Below are 21,994 nucleotides of genomic sequence, written 5' to 3'. Positions count from 1 at the left end.
AAGTGTCTTACTCCCAATGGTAAGCTCCATGGACGCAACTCCTTTAGCGCTAATGGGCTCGCTCCCACCAACACCACTGACCGTCATGTTCGTCTTGATCAAGTCTTCGTCTTGACCACCGAGCTTCTTGTACAAAAAGTAGGGCATAAGATTTACAATGGCCCCACCATCCACTAGCATGCGAGTCACTGGCTTCCCATTGTTGTGTCCCCTCATATAAAGAGCCTTTAGATGGTTGTCTTTCTCGCTTGGCTTCTGGATCACAGCTTCACGGGGCCCAAACTAGAGATGAGCCATATCCTCATCTGGAACCACAAAGTAATACGAAGACAAATGCACCACATTGATGTCCAAGTTAGTATGCTCCGAAGACGCTTCATATTCCACCAATTCCTCTTCTTCTGGTACCAGAGGAACTGCTGGGGCTTCATCCACAGAAGAAACCGAAACAGGCGCTGCTGATTCGGCTGATAGGCTCTGTACTGGGCTCGACCGGTCTGACCGGTTGGTCAGAGCGGTCAGACCGGTCTAGCTCACTGGTCTGACTGGTCGGAGGCGGCGGTCCGACCGGTCCTGCTGGCTGATCAGCTGTCTTGATTTGCCAAACCTTGCCTTGAGGGATCATGGGTCTGTACTTGTTGAATTGCTCATCCCTCATCTTCTCTGCCTGCTGTTCTTTGTTCTCCTTGTTACGAAGGTGCTGCAACTTCCTCTTTTGTGTATGAGTCAGGCCTGAGGGGCACCACCTAGGCTGATGGTACTTATCTACTGTGCTCATGCGGCTATCGGCTTCATGATCATTGGCCATGATCGGCTTTTGAACAGGAACATCAACCGATTTCTCAATGTCCATCGGCTCTTTGCACGCATCTTTTATGGGCACCTTGATTTCATTGATCTGAACAACAGCATCGGTTTTAAGCTTCTCTGGATCATTAACAGGATTTTGCTCCTCCTTCTTTTTAATGCGGTATTCGAACCTCGAAATAGGAGCTTTACCCGGCCTCTGATGAGACCGGTTTGACCAGTCAGTAAGGACCAGTCTGACCGGTGCAGCTTGCTGCACTGGACCCGATTGGTATGGCCCCAATCGGTCATGCACGGGTCCTCTGGAACTTTCCCCCTGATAATGTGGAGGATAAGGCATTGGGAAACATTGCATCCAAATCCCCTCATGCTCCCACGCCGGATTTGTAGCATTTGACGCCGGCGGCACCCATGACATGGTAGCGTACATCTTCTGGAGAGGAAACAATGTAACGACATCACCCCTACGCCTGCTGGATTCCCTTCTTGGGGATACTGGAGGATCTTGGTGCGGCGGTGAGCATGGTCTCTTTTTTAGCGGCTGATCCCTTTGAACGGCCTTTGTGTAATTGTTCAACAACTGGTTGAAGGTGGGCTTTTGATTAGCAGCTCTTCCATGCACCTTAACCTCGTTGGTCTTCCTAAGTACCCAGTTCTGGACGCTTCGGCTTGAAAGTCCGTGGACGGTCACCAAACCGGTCTGACCGGTTGGAGGGACCAGTCTGACCGGTCGGAGATACCGGTCTGACCGCAGACTAATTTTCTGGTGGAGAGCTTCCTTGCCCCATGAGTCTTGGATTTCTGATGGTGATCTTCAGAGTATCTTTCCCATCATCACTTTTCTTCTTGATAACCTCTCTGGCCAGAATCTTGTCACTAGCATTCATCAGCCTTGGATCACCAATGACAACATTCTTCCCCTTAGCTCCTTCAGCTTGATCCGGCCGAATGAGTACCTTTGAATTGTTCAATTCCAGCATATGCACAGGGAAAGGAGCTTTGTCAATTTGCATCTTAGAAAGTACCAATCGTCCTTCATTAATGGCCGATTGTACCTGTCGACGGAAAACATTACAATCATTAGTCGCATGAGATGTAGATTTATGCCACTTACAATATGTATGTCGTTTAAGCTCCTCCGGCGATGGTATAGCATGTGATAATCGGATGTTACCATTTTAAGCAATTAGTCAAAAATCCGATCATACTTAAAGACATCAAAGGTAAATTTCAGCTCCTCCTGCAGATTATTTTGAATCGGCTTGAGAGAAGGAACTGAACCGGGTTTGGCCTCTGATGGCCAAACAAATTCAGCAGCGTACACTTCTTTGCTCTCATCGTCCGAACCATCCGAATCATTATCAAGAATATGAGATTGGACCGATGAGGCTTGTAAGTGTCTTTAGCATTTTTAAACTTGAACTCCAAACCGATGACTTTAGTTTGCAAATAATTCACCGTATGATATTCAAAGCCCTCAAGTTTTTCTTTCAAATAAGAACGCAAGCCAATAAACATCAAATCCGCCAAATCTTCTCGAAAATTGTCAAACTAAAATATCGTTTTTTAATTTCTTTAAATCTCTTGAAATAATCAGAAGCAGGCTCATCACGGCCTTTCTTAATCCATGTCAAATCCAACAACTTCGCTTCAGTTTTCCAACTAAAGAAGTGATCATGAAATTTATGCTCCAACTGACTCCAATTGCGAATAGAATTTGGAGCAAGCGAGGAAAACCAAGAGAAAGTCATTCCAATCAAAGACAAAGAAAACAAATGTACACATAAAGCATCATTGAAACTACCTTCTCCCAATTGCAAAATATATTGACTCACATGTTCCCAAGTCGTACGAGAATCATCACTATTAAATTTAGTGAACTTGGGAACACGCCAACTAGTAGGAAAATAAATAAAATCAAACTCAAGAGGATAAGGCTTTTGATACAAACACGAAGTACCCATATCCAACCCAAGTTTACTCTTAATTACATTAGCCAGATCTTCTTTGAACTTAAGGAGATCGGCCTGATAGTGCTGGCTAGTATAAAACTTAGAAAATTGACGATGTGCACTAGAATTTCCATGTGTCATCATCTTTGTAGAAGTTGGGATCGGTCCTTGGCTAGGTCCAGATCCTCTTGATCCACCTGCTACAGCAGTAGTGCGAGGTGGTGTGTACATCGACAACTCATTGGTTCGGCCAGGGGCAGCCGAACTTGGAATCATCTCAAGGGGCGTCGGTGACGGCACCGTCCCCGAGTAACCAGTCTGACCGGCTGCATAACCGGTTTGACCGGTCGGTGAGACCGGTCCGGCTGGTGCTGTGTACACGGACGACGGTGGCGGGGTTTGCCCTGGAAATGAGTTCGTCGGCATACCATAGAATTGTTCAGACATGAACTCAGGAGTAGCCAAACTCGGATCCGATGAGTTAGGATCTATCATAGGTTTCTTCCCCTTAAGGTTGTTTCCAGCAGGCCCCCTATCAGCATTAGCATGCGGAAAATTCGCTTTCTTGGCAACTGTAGCGGCGTCCAGCAGACTGCGGGTGCGAGCGCGCAAGAAACGGATCGGTCCAGCGTGTACCCCATTTTCATTCATTCTCTCTCATCCCCATATCCAAGAAAATCAACTGCTTCCTTCCCCAGCCCGCGACTCTTCCGCCCGAGCCTTCCCAGCCCCGGACTCTTCCGCCTGAACACGAAGGTCGCCTCCCCCGACTACCACAAGCCTGGACCTGGAGTTGAAGGCCAGATCTCGGAGCACACAGCAGGGGGAAAGCAGAGAAGCAGGTCAAGAAAGGCAGAAGCAGGGACAACGCACGAAATCCCTAGGCTCCTCTTCACCTAGGAGTGCCAGTTCTTCATCGGCTCCGGCGACTACAGCTGATACAAGGTGAGTTCTTGGATCTCCCATGTTCTGGATTGGTGGTATAGGGCTCGATCTGGAGGTGGATGAAATGCATAGGCCGGTTTATTTTCCACCCGTGTCAGGAACGTGCAGGGATTTGGGGGCGCCGTGATATTTTCCACCTTGTGGGGAACGCGTACATCTAGGGATTTGGGTGCCGAGAAGAACATCTATTCCTACGTCGAGAAGGGTCAAAGGAGTTCGCGAGATTTCTTGATTTCTAGGTCACAAATGAATCTCCTTTCTTTTTGAAATCTTGGGTTTTGGTAGAGGCAGATTATCATGTAGGTTTGAATTAAGAGGTTGACACACTTTGCCTTCCAACGATTGCCATTGTGTAGCAGAAATTATAAAAAACATGAAGAACCTGTTAGACAAAACTTGATTTTATCCACCTTTGGCATGTGCTATGTGCTGATTATGTTGTGTATGCATGTATAATTGTTAAAGTTTATACGGTAACCTCTTTGTTTGTGCTCAAGTGATGGCAATAGTATGGTATTTTTATCCTCGGCTACGCTCTAGTCTTCACCATAGCGAATATTGCATATATGAAAGGGGATCAATGGAGAACGTGTGGCAAGGAATGGGTAATGCCTCTCAACCAATTGGCGAGGTTAATTACACCCCTAGCATCGACATAGGTGAAGCCTACATGCCCACTGAACAGCAACTTAACAACCTCCCTCCAGATGTATGGCATTGAAATTGTGTTTCCCTTTTCTTTTAGCAAAACATTATTTAATGTGTTAGCACTGACTATTTTCTTATATGCATTTAAAGGGGTCCGAGAACATGAACACTGCCGTGCCAGCTCAACCTAGCGCCCCCGAAGCACGCAGGAAAGGAACTTCCAAATGTTTGAAGAACTTCTCAACAAAGGAGGATGAATCCTTATGCTTAGCGTACATTAATGTGAGCAAGGATCCTATTGTGGGAACCAACCAGCCAATCCGTGTAACACCCGGTTTATAAAAGAACATAAACCGAGCAATCATATACGTGCCAGGATCAAGTCACACGTATATACAACAGAATGAACAGTATATCATAGCACATATCACGAATAAGATATAATAAATCGAAATACGAATGTTATTTATTACAATAATGACATAAATGTCTGATACAGCGGAAGCGAAGTACAAAATACGATAAAAGCTCTCCGAAGCTGAAGCAGGGCGCCACAGGGACGTCGACTGGGAGACGAAGCACCTAGAAGTCCTCGTAGTCCTGGTAGCGCTGGACGAACTCCCTCGTGTCGGCAGGAACTGAGCAGCAGTAGCGTAGCCAAGAGGAAAAAGTAGAGAAGAGGCAAGAGTGAGTACACAACTTGTACTCAACAAGTATAACACAAACTATGAGGCTCTAGGCTGGCTGACTCACTGCATTAGCTTTTAAGTGTTGGCAAGATTTTATTAAAGCTATTTACTACGAGTTGATGAATTACCATTGACCCAGTTATATAGTAATTAATCAGGTTTAATTATGATACTACTGAGAAACCAAACCAAAACCAAGCCACCAAGGTAAACCCCGAGAAGCACCTCCCTCGTCGGAAGGAGATAACTTCACTAATCAAAAGGAGGATCTGGGCCGCTCATAACCGTGAGCACGGCTAGTATACCAGTTTTACATTCTGCAGAGGTTGCACATCTTTACCCACAAGTCGTGAGCTACGCCAGTTGTTCATCACACTTCCTTAGGTGAGATGGCCAGCGACTCACTACGAGGCCTTTAAAAAGAATCTCGTTGGTAAGGCGTAACCGCGAGAGTTAGGTCGGCGACGATGGGGCCCACCTCCGGGAGTACAAGCACAGGAGCGCAATCCAAGCACAGACCAAGCCGGAGGAGCAGGGACCATTGAAGCTTACTACTCTTGCCCCACAGGTAAGTTACTCCAAACCAAAAAGGTCTAATTATTACGCCAAGTCTATCCCATTCTAGCCTTGTGGTAGCGCTGTTGTCCCAGGTTGTCGCTCTATGAACCGGTCCTTATGGAGAGTGGCCAACCAAGCACTAAGCACCGTGCTGGCCCCCTAAACCATGTTTCTAACAAAAGCCAATTTTAACGAGACGTGAGCCACTCAAGCCACACAGAGTGCCACTCTCAGAATTAAGTTCAAGTAAACCATTAATCAAATTAATTAAAAAAAAAGGACCAGAGTGTGTTATAGCGCAGCAACCTAGCGCAACTAACCTAAATGCGACCCAAGGATATACATAAAGGATATAAAGTGGCTAGGAAATCCTTAAAGGCATACAGTATTAAAATGCAGTATGAAATTGTAATTAAAGGTGATAGGTTGTTCATGTTATACTTGCCTTCCTCGTACTGCTCTGGCTGCTGCTCAAAGTGCTCGGAAGACGGCTGCTCCGGGTACTGGTACTGGGGCTCCTCAACTGGATCAGCGTCTACTCACGAACACATGGCCAAAACAATGCACAACAATAAGCATACAAGCAAACTCTAACAAAAAGCTAAAGAACAGTACATCAATACATAAAAACAGCGCACTAAACTACTCTAATACTGTTCTACGCGTTACAACGATCGTGTGGATATAAAGAACGCTAAAAACGGAGCTAAAACGCGTTTTCTAGGCTAAAAACAAGTTCTAGGGGCTTATTTGTAAGAAAACTGAAGTTCCAGGGACTTTTCTGCTAAAACCGAGGGCTAAAACATAATTAAACTAAAGATCTAGGGTCCAACGTGCAAAAAGGCAGGCCTGGACGGCGGGTTCTAATAGGGAAAAGCTCAGGGGCCAAAACGAATAAATCAGGGGCGGATTTGGAAACACTTTTGAACTACCAGGGACGGCGGGTTTATTCAGTGATAGTTGGAGGGCTCTTAAGCAAAAGGTACAGGCCGAAGGGGTACGTTTGATTTTCGGCCGTCGGATCTGGATCGAGTGGTTTGGATCTAACCGGGGGGGGTGATCTAATCTCGAGCGCCCGTTCCTGATCGGACGGCGCAGGGCAGTTGGGCGCGCGGGCGGCGGCGGGGCACGCCGGAGTTCAGTTTTCCGCGGCGGCGGCTCGCCGGAGACGCCCAATCCGGCGCTCCGGGGGTCAAAACCGAGCGGGCTTGGGTCGGGGAGGATCTACGCGTTATGCGTGATCCACCCGTGGCCCTTACTGGGCTCGGGGAGGTCTGTGGCGGAGGGCGCACCGGCGATGGCGGGTCAGCGCGGCGGAGGCTCGCCGGCGCGAGTGCGCTGGGCGACGCCAGGGGCTACAGGCTACGGCAAAAGGCGCAAAAGGGAGCAGGGGATCAAAACGTGCTCACCTAAGCCCGGGATTGAGCAGCGAAGGCGCGCAGAGGCATCGACGTCGGGGCTCGGCGGCGGCGATGGCGTGGTGGTCGCGGACGGGGTGGACGCGGGGGCGCTCCGGCTTCTGGGATCCACGGGCAGCTTCGGGGAGTTCCTGCGGGGGCCTCACGGGGGTCAAGGCGGTCGGGGAACCACTGGAGGCAGGGAAACGCCGCGGCGCAGAGGCTCACCGGCGGCGAGGTCGGATCGAAATCCCGGCGCAGGGCGTGGCGCAAACTCGGAGCTGAGGCTTCCAGGAGTGCCACGGGGTCTTGGCGATGCTGCGGCGCAGTTAGCAGGGGACCGGGGTATGGCGGGGCGGCGAGGCCACGGCGGAGCAGGGGCTCTGCACGGCGGAGCTGCGCGAGCGGGCGGAGCTAGGGCTTCGTGCGGCTGCGGCAGGGCGAGGTGGGGTGCGGGAGAGGGCCAGGGCGCGTTTAAGAAGGGTTGGCCGGGGATCTCGGCGTGCGCGCGGGGGAAAAAGATCCCCGGTGATCTCGCCGGCCGTTTCGGCGCGGTTGCGTGGAGCCGGGAAGGGAAGGAGAGAGGAGGTGCTGACGGGTGGGGCCGCTCGGTCAGTGGCGGGAGGCGACGCGCGGGGCGAGTCGCTGGGCTGGGCGAGTGGGGGTGACGCGGGCGCAGGCCGGGATGGAACCGGGCCGAGTGAGAGCGGGCGACGCGGGCCGTGCGGGGTGCGGGCTGAGCGCTGGGCCGCGCGCTTGGGCCGAGCGAACTGGGCCGCGGGGAAAGTGGGCCGGGGAGATGGTTGGACTGGGCTGAGGTGGGTTTGGGGTTTGCTGGGTTTGGGTTTGGGCTGGGTTAAGGGTTTGGGTTTTCTTTTTCCTACTCTTCTCCTTTCTAAATCTAATTCAAACAAAGTTTGAATTCAAATTTGAATTTGAATTCAAACCACACTCAAATAAAATTATGCACCAGCATGAATGCAACAAAAATTTAAACCTATGATAAATTTTAATTAATTAAGGAACAAAAATTAGATTAAATGCCAACTAAACACAATAAACCTTAGAAAATTTAACTAAAGCCAATTAATTTATTAATAAATACTGAAATTTAAAATTAGGGTGTTACAATCCGATCCTATTGGGGAAGGATAAAAGCTTACTTTGAAGAAGATAGTGAATGTACCAGGTCCCAGTCTTCCCTGCAGCATAGGTGGGCTGATATCCAGAAGGATACTTCAAGATTTTGTGGGTTTTACTCTAAGATTGAACGGAAAAACCAGAGTGGCAAGAGCGATGGTGACAAGGTAAGGAAACACTCATAGATAAAATAGAACTCTTGTCTGGAGTATAGAAGGGTTGAATCATTTAACTTCAGTCTATAAAACATCTCTTATTCCTTTTAGAATATAGTTGGACTAGCACAAAGGAAATTAGTAATTGAAGAACACTAAATCATATTCCTTTTAGATTATAGTTGGACTACCATTTAACTTCAGTCTGTAAAACATCTCTTATTCCTTTTAGAATATAGTTGGACTAGCACAAAGGAAATCAGTAATTGAAGAACAGTAAATCATATTCCTTTTAGATTATAGTTGGACTACCATTTAACTTCAGTCCATGGTTGTATGTGCAGGTGAAAGAAGCTCTCCATATGTATGAGGGAATTGTCGGTACCACTTTCAAGTTCATTCATTGTTGGTTTATATTACGCAATGAGATGAAGTGGAACGAGTGGCTCGTTACAGCCTCTGCAAGCAATGAGGAGCCGGCTGTCCAACCTGTGGAGGAAAATGTAGACCCAACGCTTCCTCCTCGAATTGATAGGCCAAATGGAAGAGACAAGGCCAAGAAGGCGCACAACAGCACCTCTTCCTCATCTTCAGCTTGCATGGAAGTCCTGCAAAAGATGTCCATTGATCGGAGCGCTTATGAAGAACAGGTTCAGGCTACAAGCGAAGAGGAGGCTAAAGAAATCGCTTCTCGCTCTGAACGCAAACTCGCTATACAGGAAGAGCAACTACAAATCCAGAAAGCCCAAGTGGAGGTACAAAAAGAGATACTCCAACTGCAGAAGGAAGATCGGGAAGAACGGATCATGACCATGGATGTCGAGAAGATGCAACCATGGGTCCGCGATTACTACATCAACAAACAGAAGAAGATATCTGCTATGAGCTTCAGAGATGATGGTTCCAATGGCCCTGGTGGGCAGTAGATGCGATTTTATCAGCTTCTTTATCGAATTATGTGTTGAACTATGCATGACCGGGATGTTCCCTGAACTAGTACAATTATGGAATTATGTGTTGAACTATGCATGACCTAAAGATCAGCCTAGCACTTAACTTCATTACATTAACTGTCCAAAATACACACAGCATGGTACACCATAGTATACATACTGGTTTTACAGAACATACACTGCATGGTGACTTCTACAGGTGCTAAACAAACCTAAAGATCAGCCTAGCACTTAACTTCATTCCATTAACTGTCCAAAATACACACAGCAGGCTACCCCATGGAACACCTTCCACTCCAAAGATCTCTGATGATGGTGGTCCTACACAAAAGATTTTAGTCATACATATAAGCGTTGATAAAAAATTTCAAACAAATATTAGAGAATAGGTTCATGCAATTCGATATTTCAAACTGACCTACTGAGCCCCGAACTTGTTCCAAACATGCTCCATCAGATCGGCTTTTAGCTGTTCATTAGCCGATCGGCTTTGGATTTGGCGGTGTCGTGCAATCAATCGATGAATTTCAGGAATGTTTCGATTAGGAGCTAACGTTGGCCTTGTCACGTCGTCATAATCTTCAATTCTCAATTCCTCCATTCCTTTCTCATATTCAATACCCATATTGTGTAGGATGATTACACAATCAACTATATACTTGAGTGCCACTGGACTGAACCTCCTAGCTGGTCCCTTCATGATTGCATACTTTGCTTGCAGCACACCAAATGCACGCTCCACATCCTTCCGGTACTCCGCTTGTTTAAGTGTAAAGTACTTGTGCTTATTGCTTTGAGGACTAGAGATGCCATTGATCAAAGTAGCCCAAGGAGGGTAGATACCATCAGCAAGATAATATCCCATATTGTAATCCCTCCCATTGACATTGAAATTCACTGCAGGTCCAATGCCTCTAGCAAGGTTGTCAAACACCGGAGATCGATGTAAGACATTAATATCATTGCAAGATCCTGGCATGCCAAAGAAGGCATGCCAAATCCTAAGATCATAACTTGCTACAGCCTCAAGGATAATTGTAGGTTTCTTGTAATGGCCCCTATATTGACCGTGCCAACTTGTAGGGCACTTCTCCCACTCCCAATGCATACAATTGATACTACCAATCATGCCGGGAAATCCTCTTTCTTCTGCTTTCCGAAGGAGCCTAGCAATATCTTTAGCATTGGGTGGTCTAAGATACGACTGTCCATAGAGATCAATCACAGTCCTAGTGAAGTGATCCAGGCTCTCAAGGATGGTGGTCTCCCCCAAACGAATGTACTCAACAAGGCGGTTCACACACCCTCCATATGCTAGCAAACGCAAGGCAACGGTTACCTTCTGTACCGTGGTGAACCCCGGCAGACCTGCGGCATTGGGTTTCCTCTTGAAGTAGTCATTCCGCGCCGCAACAGCATGACAAATGTCAATAAACATAGCTTTGCACATTCGAAAGCTGCACATAGACGTATATGTCATCCAATAGAGATTTTCACACTCAAGCTACAGAGAAAAATCCATGGATCGAAACTAACTGGTGACAGAAGTGATTATCGTCGAAGACTGGAGGATCGAGGAAATAATCTTGCATCAACCTCCAATAGCCGTTGAACCTGTCCCTGGGCACCATTTTCCTGCCAACTATAGAGCCGCGGCGAGGACGTTCTTCTTCTTCTTCAATAATTTGAACAATGGTTGTCATGGTCAGAAGCTCTTGGTGGGCGTGGAACTGCTGCAACTCGTGCTGGCGCTTTCTTGCCCTTCTCCAGGCCATCTTCAGCTACAACAATTAAGCAAAGATACAAAATTGCCCCTAAACATTTAAGGTTCTTGCTAAAACAGTATGTTCCTTTGAACAATCCGTCGATTTGAACAAGCGAACAAGTAATCAAATTGATTAGCAAATACATGGCTGATGTATTCCGTTGATTTGAACAAAGGAGCAAGCATTCAGATCGATTATGCAAATACATGGGGGTTGTACACCTATACCTCACTCTGATGCTCACTTGGTCTGTAATCCAACGTCCTCTGCCCGCTACCTCAATGCTTGGAGGACCGAAGGCCGTACCGCTGTGGACGCGTGAGGATGGACGTCGACCTTCAGCTCGCCGACCTCATCGCCGGTCGCCTCCGCTGGGCATGCGCTCTCTACCCCCCCCCCCCCCCCCCCCCCCCCCCCGCCTCGCCCTGCCTGCACGCACCTCCGGCCGCCGCCGCCACCGCCACCGGCTCCTTCTCCCGATGCGGGCAGTCGCCCGCGCCGCGTCGCCGTTGCGCTGCGCAGCCGGAGCCCGGCGTGGGGCCGAGCCTCGCCAAGGTCCGGATCCTCCCTCCGCTCCCGCTCGCCGTTTCTGGCGGGAAGAAACCGACTCTCGCGCCCGTAGGACTATTTTCGCGCCCGCATTCGCATTTTGCTGGAACGGAGTCCGTCTCCCGCGACGATAGTGCTGGGTCCGGTTGCGCATTGATGATGTTATCCTTATCCGCGACTGGAGTGCTGCTGGAAGTAGCCTAAGTGCATCAATATCACTACTCATCTTGGTTAAAACATCACCTGCAACAGTTTGTGCAGCAATATTTTTTTGATCCATCATGTGTGACATCTTATCAAACATATCAGAGGGAGAGAGGCTTACATTGGGAATCTCTTCAACCTTATCTTTGTTAAGCTTGAGAGACGACAGTACGATCTCCTCCACCCTCTTGCTGAGGCCACCACGATCCTTCTTGAAGCCTTTCAAGAATTGAGCCCTGACGTGTTACTCAACCAGAAGGTAGGCCTTGCGCTCCTCTTTGGTGAGCTCCTCCAGCGTAGTCGTGATGATGTTTTCATTTTTAATCTCCGCAGAGCTCATCTTCTTCGAGGACTAGATTAGATCGGTTTTAAAACCAGATTAATCTGATTCCCCAGCGGAGTCACCAAAAAATATATTGACACAGAATTGCGCCAACACACTTGAGTGCGCTAGAATGTGCGAACGATCGTCAAAACGATGAACACCAGTGAGCCTTTGGGTGAACCGGTCTGACCGGTTGTGCCGACCGATCTGACCGATCTGGTGCAGAGAACCGCGACGAACCTAGAAACGTGAACTCGGGAGGGACCCCATCGAAGCTCGCGTAGCTAGGGTTGCTCTGAGATCGGCAGGCCACTCAGAATGCCTTCAAACGCCGTCGAGACGTAGGAAGAACAGCAATTAGGGTTGGGAGAGGCTAGGGTTTGAGAGAACAAAAGTAGATTTAAATTATGTTGATTCGATTGGGAATAACCTCAATCGGCCTTGGCCTTCATATTTATAGGCCAGGGAAGTCGTACCCCTTTCCAAGTCGATTTATAAAAGGATTCCAAACTAAAAACAAAATCTACTCAGATTACACAGGACAGACCGGTCAAACCGGTCGGCCTCTGAGCCTGTCAAATTTGGCTGTCAACACCTTGCCAATAATAGAGGATGTAGATGTTTGGTCTTACATTTGGGGCTCTCCTTTCTTCTCCACATCTAAAGCCTATGCTCACCTAACTGGACATCATATCTTCAGATGACTTTGGAAGTCATCATGTCAAAACAAACACAAAGTCTTCTTTTGGCTGCTTCTTCACAATAGACTCAGTACCAGAGAAATCCTCCGATGATGACATATGATCTTACCCACATATGAATGTGTCTGTTGCCATCTGAGAATGGAAGAGACCCTTTCTCATCTCTTTTTCGATTGTCCTTTTGCTTTAGCCTACTAGTCCAAGTTAAACATTATGATCATAGGCAATTCAACTTGGCAAATTTTGGAGGCAGTCAAGGAACAAATCAACCTCCCTTTTTTCATGGAAATCATTGTCACTTTTTGCTAGAGCCTATGGATGCAAAGAAATGACTTCATTTTCAGAGGAATTCATCCATCGCCACAGCGATGTCTTCAGTCCTTCAAGAAAGATTTTGCTCTGGTTATTCTTAGAGAAAGGACACGGCATAAGGATCACATGTGAGAATGGCTAGAAGCCCTTGTGTAATCTGCTTGATTTTCTTTTTGACTTCCTTTGTCTCCAAACTCCAGAACTTTTTGTACTGCTTTGACCTTTTTTCCTTTTAATTTCTATATAATCAGTAGGGTATTTCCCCTCCTATTTCTTCAAAAAAAGGACTTACCTTGGTGGTAGAATGTGTTGCCCAATTGTATTCAAACTCCACATGAGGCAAACATTCTTCCCACACCTTTAAATTTTTTTTCAAAATAGCCCTCAACATGGTGCCCAATGCGCGGTTCACCACCTCTGTTTGTCCATCAGTTTGTGGGTGACATGTTGTAAAGAACAATAGCTTTGTCCCCAACTTGTTCCACAAAGTGCGCCAAAAGTGACTCAAGAATTTAGCATCGCTATTTGAAACAATAGTTGAAAGCATACCATGCAAACAATCTCTTTGAAAAAGAGGTCAGCAATATAAATAACATCATCACTCTTATGACATGGTATGAAGTGTGCCATCTTAGAAAAATGATCCACCACCACAAAAATGGTATCCCTCCCCCTTTTAGTCCGAGGCAATCCTAAAACAAAGTCCATCGAAATGTTTGTCCAAGGAATAGAAAGAATGGGAAGAGGCATGTATAAACCATGAGGATTCAAGCGTGATACATGTGGTGTAGCACGCCATGAAACGTTCAACATCTCTCCTCATCTTTGGCAAAAACAAATGTAAGGTAAAAACATCCTCCATCTTCTTAGCACCGAAATGTCCCATCAGCCCTCCTCCATGCGCTTCCTGTAACAAAGAGACAAACAGAACCAACTGGAATGCATAGGCGGTTAGCTCTAAACAATAACCCATCATTGATCACAAACTTGTTCCATGTACGTCCCTCTCTACAATTCAGCAACACATCTTTAAAATCAAGATCAAGCGCATATTGTTCTTTTATCGATTCAAGTCCAAAAATACGACAATCAAATTGGGACAGCAATGTATAGCGCCTAGACAAAGCATCCGCAATCACATTATCCTTTCCTTTCTTGTGTTTGATAACATAAGAGAAACATTCAATTAGCTCAACCCACTTAGCATGCCAACAGTTCAAATTATTTTGTGAGCGAAGATACCTAAGAGATTCATGATCGGAGTGGATAACAAACTCTTTGGGCCACAAATAATGACACCACATCTCTAAAGAACGTACAAGAGCATACAATTCCTTATCATACATGGAGTAATTTAAAATAGGACTATGCAGTTTTTCGCTAAAGTAAGCAATGGGTTTACCATCTTGCATTAAAACAACCCCAACGCCAACTCCGCTAGCATCTCATTCAAGCTCAAAAGTCTTACCCAAAGTTTGGAAGTTGTAGCAATGGTGTATGTGTAAGCTTGCCCATCAAAGCATCAAAGGACTCATCATGTGCCTTTCCCCAATGGAACACCACCCCTTTCTTTGTCAACTCATGCAAGGAAGCTGCAATGGTGCTGAAATCTTTGACGAAACGACGGTAGAATCCTACAAGACCAAGAAAACTACTCACCTGTGTGATGGTTTGGGGAATCGGCTAGCTCTTTATGGCATCAATCTTTGTCTCATCCACCTCAATTCCCTGTGGAGTAACAACATAGCCAAGAAAAGAGACTCGATCTGTGCAAAAGATGCACTTCTCAAGGTTACCAAACAAACGTGCATCACGTAAAGCATCAAAAACAGCACGCAAATGATTCATGTGTTCTTCCAAAGACTTGCTATAAATCAAGATATCATCAAAGTAAACTACCACAAGTCGTCCAATGAAAGCCCTCAAAACCTCATTCATCAAGCGAATGAAAGTGCTAGGTGCATTAGTCAAACCAAAATGCATTACTAACCACTCATACAATCCAAATTTGTTTTTAAAAGCTGTTTTCCATTCATCTCCAAGTTTCATTCTAATCTGGTGGTAGCCAGTTCACAAGTCAATCTTTGTGAAAATTATAGAACCACACAACTCATCAACCATATCATCAAGCCTAGGAAAAGGATGACGGTATTGAATGGTAATGTTATTGATGGCTCTACAATCAACACACATACGCCAAGTACCATCTTTCTTTGGAACCAAAAGCACAGGAACAGCATAAGGACTAAGGCTCTCACGTACATACCCGCGGTCCAAAAGTTCTTGGACTTGTCGCTGAATTTTCTTAGTTTCATCGGGGTTGGTTCGGTAGGCTGCTCGGTTGGGCAAAGTTGCTCCAGGAATCAAGTCGATTTGATGCTCTATCCCTCTCACAGGTGGCAGCCCCTGTGGTACCTCAGCTGGAAAAACATCCGCTTACTCCTGCAAAATGTTAGTGAAAGCAGGAGGTATCGAGCTAGCAATATCATCAAGTGAAAACAAGGCTTGTTTGCAAAGTAAGGATTAGTAGATTTCTTCTTCAGAAATTTCAGAAAGTTCACATTTTGTTGCAAGCATGACTCCACCCTTCAATTTAATGCCCTCGGCCTTAGAATTAGGTGCAGGTCTATCCTTTATATGTGGAAAAATAGATTTTGCTACTTGCTGATTTTCAGATTTTGTGTCATTCAAACTAGCAGCTCGCTCTTTCTCAGCTTGTACAATTTCAGCAAGGGTCAAAGGTAGCAAAGTATATTCCTTTCCTTTGTGCACAAAGGTGTATTTATTACTTATACCATGGTGTGTGGCATTATTATCATGTTCCCAAGGCCTACCCAACAAAAGTGAACAAGTTTGCATAGGTACCACATCACAATCAACCGAATCTGAATATGACCCAATGGAAAAAGAAACTATGCAAGTTTGTGTTACCTTAGCCATTCCCGAATCATTTAGCCACTGAATATGGTATGGATGTTGGTGTGGCCGTGTGGTCAAGCCAAGCTTCATGACCAACTCAGAACTTACCAAATTGTTGCAGCTACATCCATCAATAATGACTTGCACACGTCGGTTATTGATGACGAAGAAAATCTGAAATAGATTGTGACGTTGCAGCTGGTCGGGTTGTTGCACTTGTGTGTTGAGCACCCGCTGAACAATGGCGCTCATATAGGTCATTGTGTCCTCTCCGCCAAGGATCTCTTCTTCACCATCAACATTTTCTTTCTCTTCTTCATCTTCAATGTTAGAGGTGCTGATGTAGCCATCCTCTGTAGCAATGTATGCCCACTGACTTGGGCAGCCCTTCTGCACATGGCCAATCCCATGGCAACGGTGGCATTGGATGCCAGAGGTGCACCCCGTTGATGCAACAGATGATGAACTCTTTGCGGGTACCTGTGCAGAATTTTTACCTGAATTGAAGGACCGTGTGGGCGCTGCAGCAACTCCCGAAGCTGCTGGTCGCTTGCTAGCTGGTGGTGGTGGCATCCGAAAAGTTGTAGACTTGTTCAGCTACGTTGATGTCGTTGTACGTTGTGTGTAAGAGGTGGTGGACTTGCCCTTGCCTTGCTGCTCACGTCCCTGCAATTCCTTCTCTGCAAGCATAGCAAACTGAAACAACTGGTGGCAGTGTTACATTCCTTATAATCAACAATGTCCTGAATCTCACACCTTAGACCTGAATAAAAATGACAAATAGAATCCTCGGGTCCCTCCACAACACCACAATGCATCAAGCCCTTTTGGAGCTCCCCATAGTAATCTTTGGACAGATTTCTCTCCTTGCTCTAAGCGCATCAATTTCTTACGCATGTCTCTATGATAGGAAGGGGGAACAAAACCATCACGCATAGCTACCTTAAGTTGTTCCCAAGTGGTCGGTAAAGCATTCTCTGCAGCTAATCCACTCCACCAAATGATTGCAAAGTCCTTAATCTCACTAGAGGCTTGTCGAACTCTATACCTTTTAGGAACAAGGTGGGAATTAAATTTTTATTCTACAGTCATCTCCCAATCAAGATACCCCTCAGCATCATAATAACCCAAAAAAGGTGGAATTGTAAACTTGACCTTAGCATAAGGAGCATCGAAAGCATGATGGTGATTACCTTAATGTCGAGGACCTCACATACCTCTCTTGTTCTCGCGTAGACGACATCGTAGCCTCTCTACTCGGGTGGTTGCAGCATCTATGTTTCCATCATCATCAAAAACAACATCTTCATCAGTGTTGTTTCCTCCCATATCTTCCTCATTTGGTAGACGGTTTTCTAACTCTGTAACCTTTTCGGTTATAGTAGATATCCGCCTATCCAACCTCTCCATGCTGCTACCAAGCTTGGGATCAATCAGTGCATCGGTGACAGCCTTCCTGATTGCATCATTCATCCCCCTCTGGGATTCCTCCATGGCAGCTTGAAGTTGAGCTCTGCTAACACACTCATTGAAATCTGTGGGAGAGTTAACATGTTCATTCCCTACCATTGCAAACACCAAAAATAGAAGCAAACAGTGAAGGTTATCCCTAACAAATGACTACGCAGTTGTATTGGTGGCTCTCAATCATGCAAAATGGCAACTCCTCCACAAGCACTTGCAAAAATTCTTACCAATCACAAAACCAGAGTTGGTGCAATCGGCGGCTAGTTCATGATGCCTGTGAGAAGGTGACACCAAGATTGCAAGGGTCCTCTTTCTGTACTGATTTGAAGAAATATGTGGAGCTTGGAAAGGCATACAGATTAATATATATGTGGCACAAAAGTTAGTAACAGATAGCAATGTTGAATTATTGTCCCAAATTTCAAGATCCAAGATCACAAGATCAAATATACAAGACAGCACACGCTTCACAGCTCACTTCCCCTTCTCTATGTGCTCCTAAAGATATTGCTCCCTCTTTGCCCTTCTCCTTTTTTTCCTCTTTTTTATTGGGTTGTTGTTGTTTTCTTTTTTATATATATTTTTCCTTCACTTTGCAGTAGAAAAGGAAGTAACCACAGAAAGTATGAGCTCAAACAAGTGAAAGTCGTGGCAGAAGTGCAAAAGCGCACTCCAAGTTAGAGCACAAAACAGGAACAAAGTGCAGAAATTTGTAGGCGGTGGCTAGCGTTTGATGAAGAATGGTGGGAAAACACATGAACTGGTGGGGGAAACACACAACCGGACTCTAACACAACCTAACCAGCAACAAGACTTCAAACAAGGATACAAACTCAACACTACGAACTCTGAAACTAACAAATGCAGAGGCTATGGCGCGGAAGGTTCTAGGAAGCGGAAAAAACGGTATGGCTGTGGACTGTAGGATGAAAATAAACACTCGAACTAGGGGCATTCGATGCGAACCTGACGGTATACCTTTGCTCTGATACCACATGATAAGACTTGGATTCCCGATCTTCTGAAAGGTTCAAGATAATTATCGATTTGACGGATTCGAGACATACCGATCCGGCTTCAAATCCAAAGAAATGAACCCTGCAACCTTAGCACCACGAATCCTCTAGTTATCAACCTAGCTACTACTCAATTGACCTCGCCAAGAAGGCTTACTCTTGCATGCGAATCAAAGAATACAAGCAAGTGCACGGAGAAGCAACCAAATCACAGAAAGCAATTGATTCAACTCAGGAGTGGGGTTCCACAACTGAAGAACGACATCATGTTCTTGACAGAAATGAACTAAGCAAAACTCAAACCCTAGAGGAGGGGGTGGTGGCTGGATAAGTAGTCTAAGGGGCGGCCAAGACCCCCTAGGCGCAACCCTAATAGGCCTAAGCAAGATATATGGTCCAGAAGACTAAAAGGCAGTGGCACAACACTGAGACAGATTCTGGATGCCAACTTGTAGAATATTTTTCCCATTGACTCCGGAGGAACTTGGTCCTGGGACCAGCGCCATTTGAAAGGTTATCTTTTTAGCTTTCCATCCATATAAAGATCTCACAAATCTGAGTCCATATGTGACCTAGGCGGCCATTTTAGTGCAGACTACTCCTGGACCTCGAAACAGACCCGAGGCCAACTTGTTTTGGGCCTCCCTCTTGACTTGGTCGCCCTAGCTGGTCCTGCACGCCTCCAAGCCCATCTCCAAGCATTCCTTCACCTTCTCCATGGTTCCTAATCACAATATAATAATTAGGTAGCAATCTATCCTTATAATCATACAAAGAGGTGTTTAGGAACGAGCTCACCTCAAGATTCAATTGTCGTGCTCGAGCTCTAGTGATTGGACCTTGAATGTTGTTTGTATCCAAATGAGTGATGTCCTCATTAGATGGTAATTTCATATGATAGAGCAACCCATCAATGGAGGTTGGAACAGTGTACCCAAACATGGAGGAGTTCAAGCTGGCGGTGCGGCATTATATAATCAAAAAAAAAGTTTGATATAAAAGTAGAGAAGTCATGTAAGACGATATATAGGGCTTTTTGCAAGTCTGGTGATGAAGGTTGTCGTTGCCCTTGGAGGATAAATGGCAGGAAAATAAAAGGCACCCCAACTATGGAGGTAACCATTTTAGTTAATAAATATCAACTGTAGTTAATAAATTCATTCATTCTTCTTGTTGTGTACTAATGTTATTTTTTATTTTGCAGGTAACTGTTTTATTCGACAAACATGAATGTGTGTCTAGCATGAGGATGTCAACTACAACTCCAAGTTGCAAGTGGGTAGCTAGAAAGGTTGTGCCTATACTTAGAACTGAACCAAAAATTGGATGTAAGGAATTGCAACTACTGTTAGAGAAGGAACACAAGTGTCAAATTGCATATGACACTATATAGCTGGGTAAAGCAAGAGCTCTTGATGAGGTTTATGGAAAATGGTCTGATAGTTTTGAGTTGTTTAGGTGGAAGGCCGAGGTGATGAAGCGCAGCCCCGAAAGTGTCATTGAGATTGAGATTCTTGAAGTGGATGGTGAGATATATTTGCACTGTTTTTTCTGTGCACTTAAACCATGCATAGATGATTTTTCGAAGGTTGCAGGCCGCATTTAAGTGTAGATGCTACTACACTTAATAAAAGGTGGAATGGTCACTTGGCTGCAGCTATAGCAGTTGATGGACACAACTGGATGTATCTGGTCGCTTATGGCTTCATGGCTTCAGAAACAATAGACAACTGGACTTGGTTCTTGGAATAGTTAAAGAAGGTTATAGGTGATCCTCCACTCCTTGCTATTTGTTCTAACGCTTGCAAGGGCTTGGAGAATGCAGTAAAGAATGTATTCCCATATGCAGAGCAAATTAGGGAGTGCTTTTATCATATGGTAAAAACTTCCAGAAGAGATATAAAAGGTTTGGCGAGATATATCCTGCTGCAAGGGTTTACAAGAAGGAGATTTTCTATGAAAATATAGCAAAAATGGTAAGTAAATCACCAAAATCTGTGCAATGGTTACAAGCCAATCATAAGCTATTATGTTATAGGTGTGGTTTCATTCCAGAGATTAAGTGTGACTACATAACTAGTAACATTGCTGAGTCATTTAATAACAGGATTAGAGACATCAAGGACTTACCAGTTGCTGACCTAGCTAACAAGGTTAGAGAAATGATCATGGTACTGTGGAATAAGAGAAGAGCTATTGCATACAGGCTACCTGAAGGCAGGATACTCCCAGCTCTTATGGTTCAGCTAAGGACAAATACTACAGGTTTGGGACACATGAGACTATTACCATGTTCCAATTGGAGTGTGGAGGTATGGGACCATAGCGGCAGCATTTCTGTGAGGCATATCGTCAAGTTACACCAAAGGACATGTACTTGTCTTGAATGGTAGCACCAGTAAACCATGTCAACATGTACTGGCCTATGTAACCCGCCAAAGGGGCATTGCCCTAGAACAATTTGTGCATGAGTACTACTCGGTGAATAGGTTTAGGGCTGCATATGGAAGAGAAATTGAGCCGATGACAGATAAAACACAATGGGCACAAGTGGAACTACCATTATCAGTTAGTGCACCCCTAGCTAAATTACATGTTGGAAGACATAGGAAACTAAGAATGAATGGATGGGATGAAGGTGGACACAAGAAGAAAGGGAAAGGGAAAGAAGATGGTAAAGACGCCAATGTGGGTGAAGGTGAGAATGATACTGCTCCAACCGATGCCAAGGGAAAGAAAATGGTTAGAAGACCTATAACTTAGAGAAGATGTGGAGAAAAATGTCATAGACAAGCTAGTGCTAAGTGTCCACTTAATGCGACCGCAAAGAAGAGGTAACAACTTATTTACTTCATCAAGAAACTTGAATGAAAATGTCAATATTAATTTATTTGACCACTTGTAGGAAGCGTAGACAACCTAGGAAGAATGTGACAAAAATGCATCCAGAACCTAGCACTCCACAGAGGCCGACTCGAGAAGAAATCCTATGGGATAGTCTAGGAAGGGTCACTAGAAGGTGAGAATATGTTAAGTTCATAGAAACCTATTTTTCATTGTACACTGTGCTTCCATTGTAACTAGTGTATTTTCCATTTACAGCAATCTCGCGATGTTATTAGGAAAGGGTGCATCTTCACAAATTGACACCACTACTCACGTGAGGATGCCTACTGCAGCAGCACCAAGAAAGATGACTCCGAAGAGAAAGTTGCACATTTGATGTTATTTTTAAATTATGTGTGATGAGATGTAAACTCATGATTTATTTCATATGATTTGGATCTCGTTTGGAACTTAATTATGGTCTTATGAGATGAACTTGTAATTGCCAGAATGATGGTTTTATGAGATGAAATTGTTTGTGCTAAATTCAATGTTTTATCCATTGCTTGAATTACTATACATACACATTTCTAATATTTGTATTATTGTACATATACTATCAAGCATAGGCTAGTCATCCATGGCCAGCGGCGGCCAACCAGCTG

The 21,994-nt window shown here is 45.3% G+C and overlaps 1 protein-coding gene across 14 annotated transcripts in view; it reads right to left on the bottom strand.

The window, feature by feature from the left end:
* LOC120665972 overlaps window positions 1-21,994 on the bottom strand; it is a 64,226-nt gene that overhangs the window by 19,907 nt on the left and 22,325 nt on the right. For 2 of the 14 annotated variants that reach the window (XM_039945727.1, XM_039945721.1), the window contains exon 15: window positions 14,371-14,735. The exons of 7 other annotated variants lie outside the window; for them this stretch is intronic. In XM_039945727.1, the coding sequence (XP_039801661.1) occupies window positions 14,681-14,735 (55 nt within the window). In that variant the 3' untranslated portion in view covers window positions 14,371-14,680. Of the gene's footprint in view, window positions 1-13,687; window positions 19,459-21,994 lie in introns of those variants that run through there. 5 more of the 14 variants (XM_039945715.1, XM_039945714.1, XR_005671489.1 and 2 more) reach the window with 4 other exon arrangements.

The sequence above is a fragment of the Panicum virgatum genome, chromosome 3N, assembly GCF_016808335.1.
Source record: "Panicum virgatum strain AP13 chromosome 3N, P.virgatum_v5, whole genome shotgun sequence".
Taxonomy (NCBI): Eukaryota; Viridiplantae; Streptophyta; class Magnoliopsida; order Poales; family Poaceae; genus Panicum; species Panicum virgatum.
This window is presented reverse-complemented; position numbering and strand designations above follow the sequence as displayed.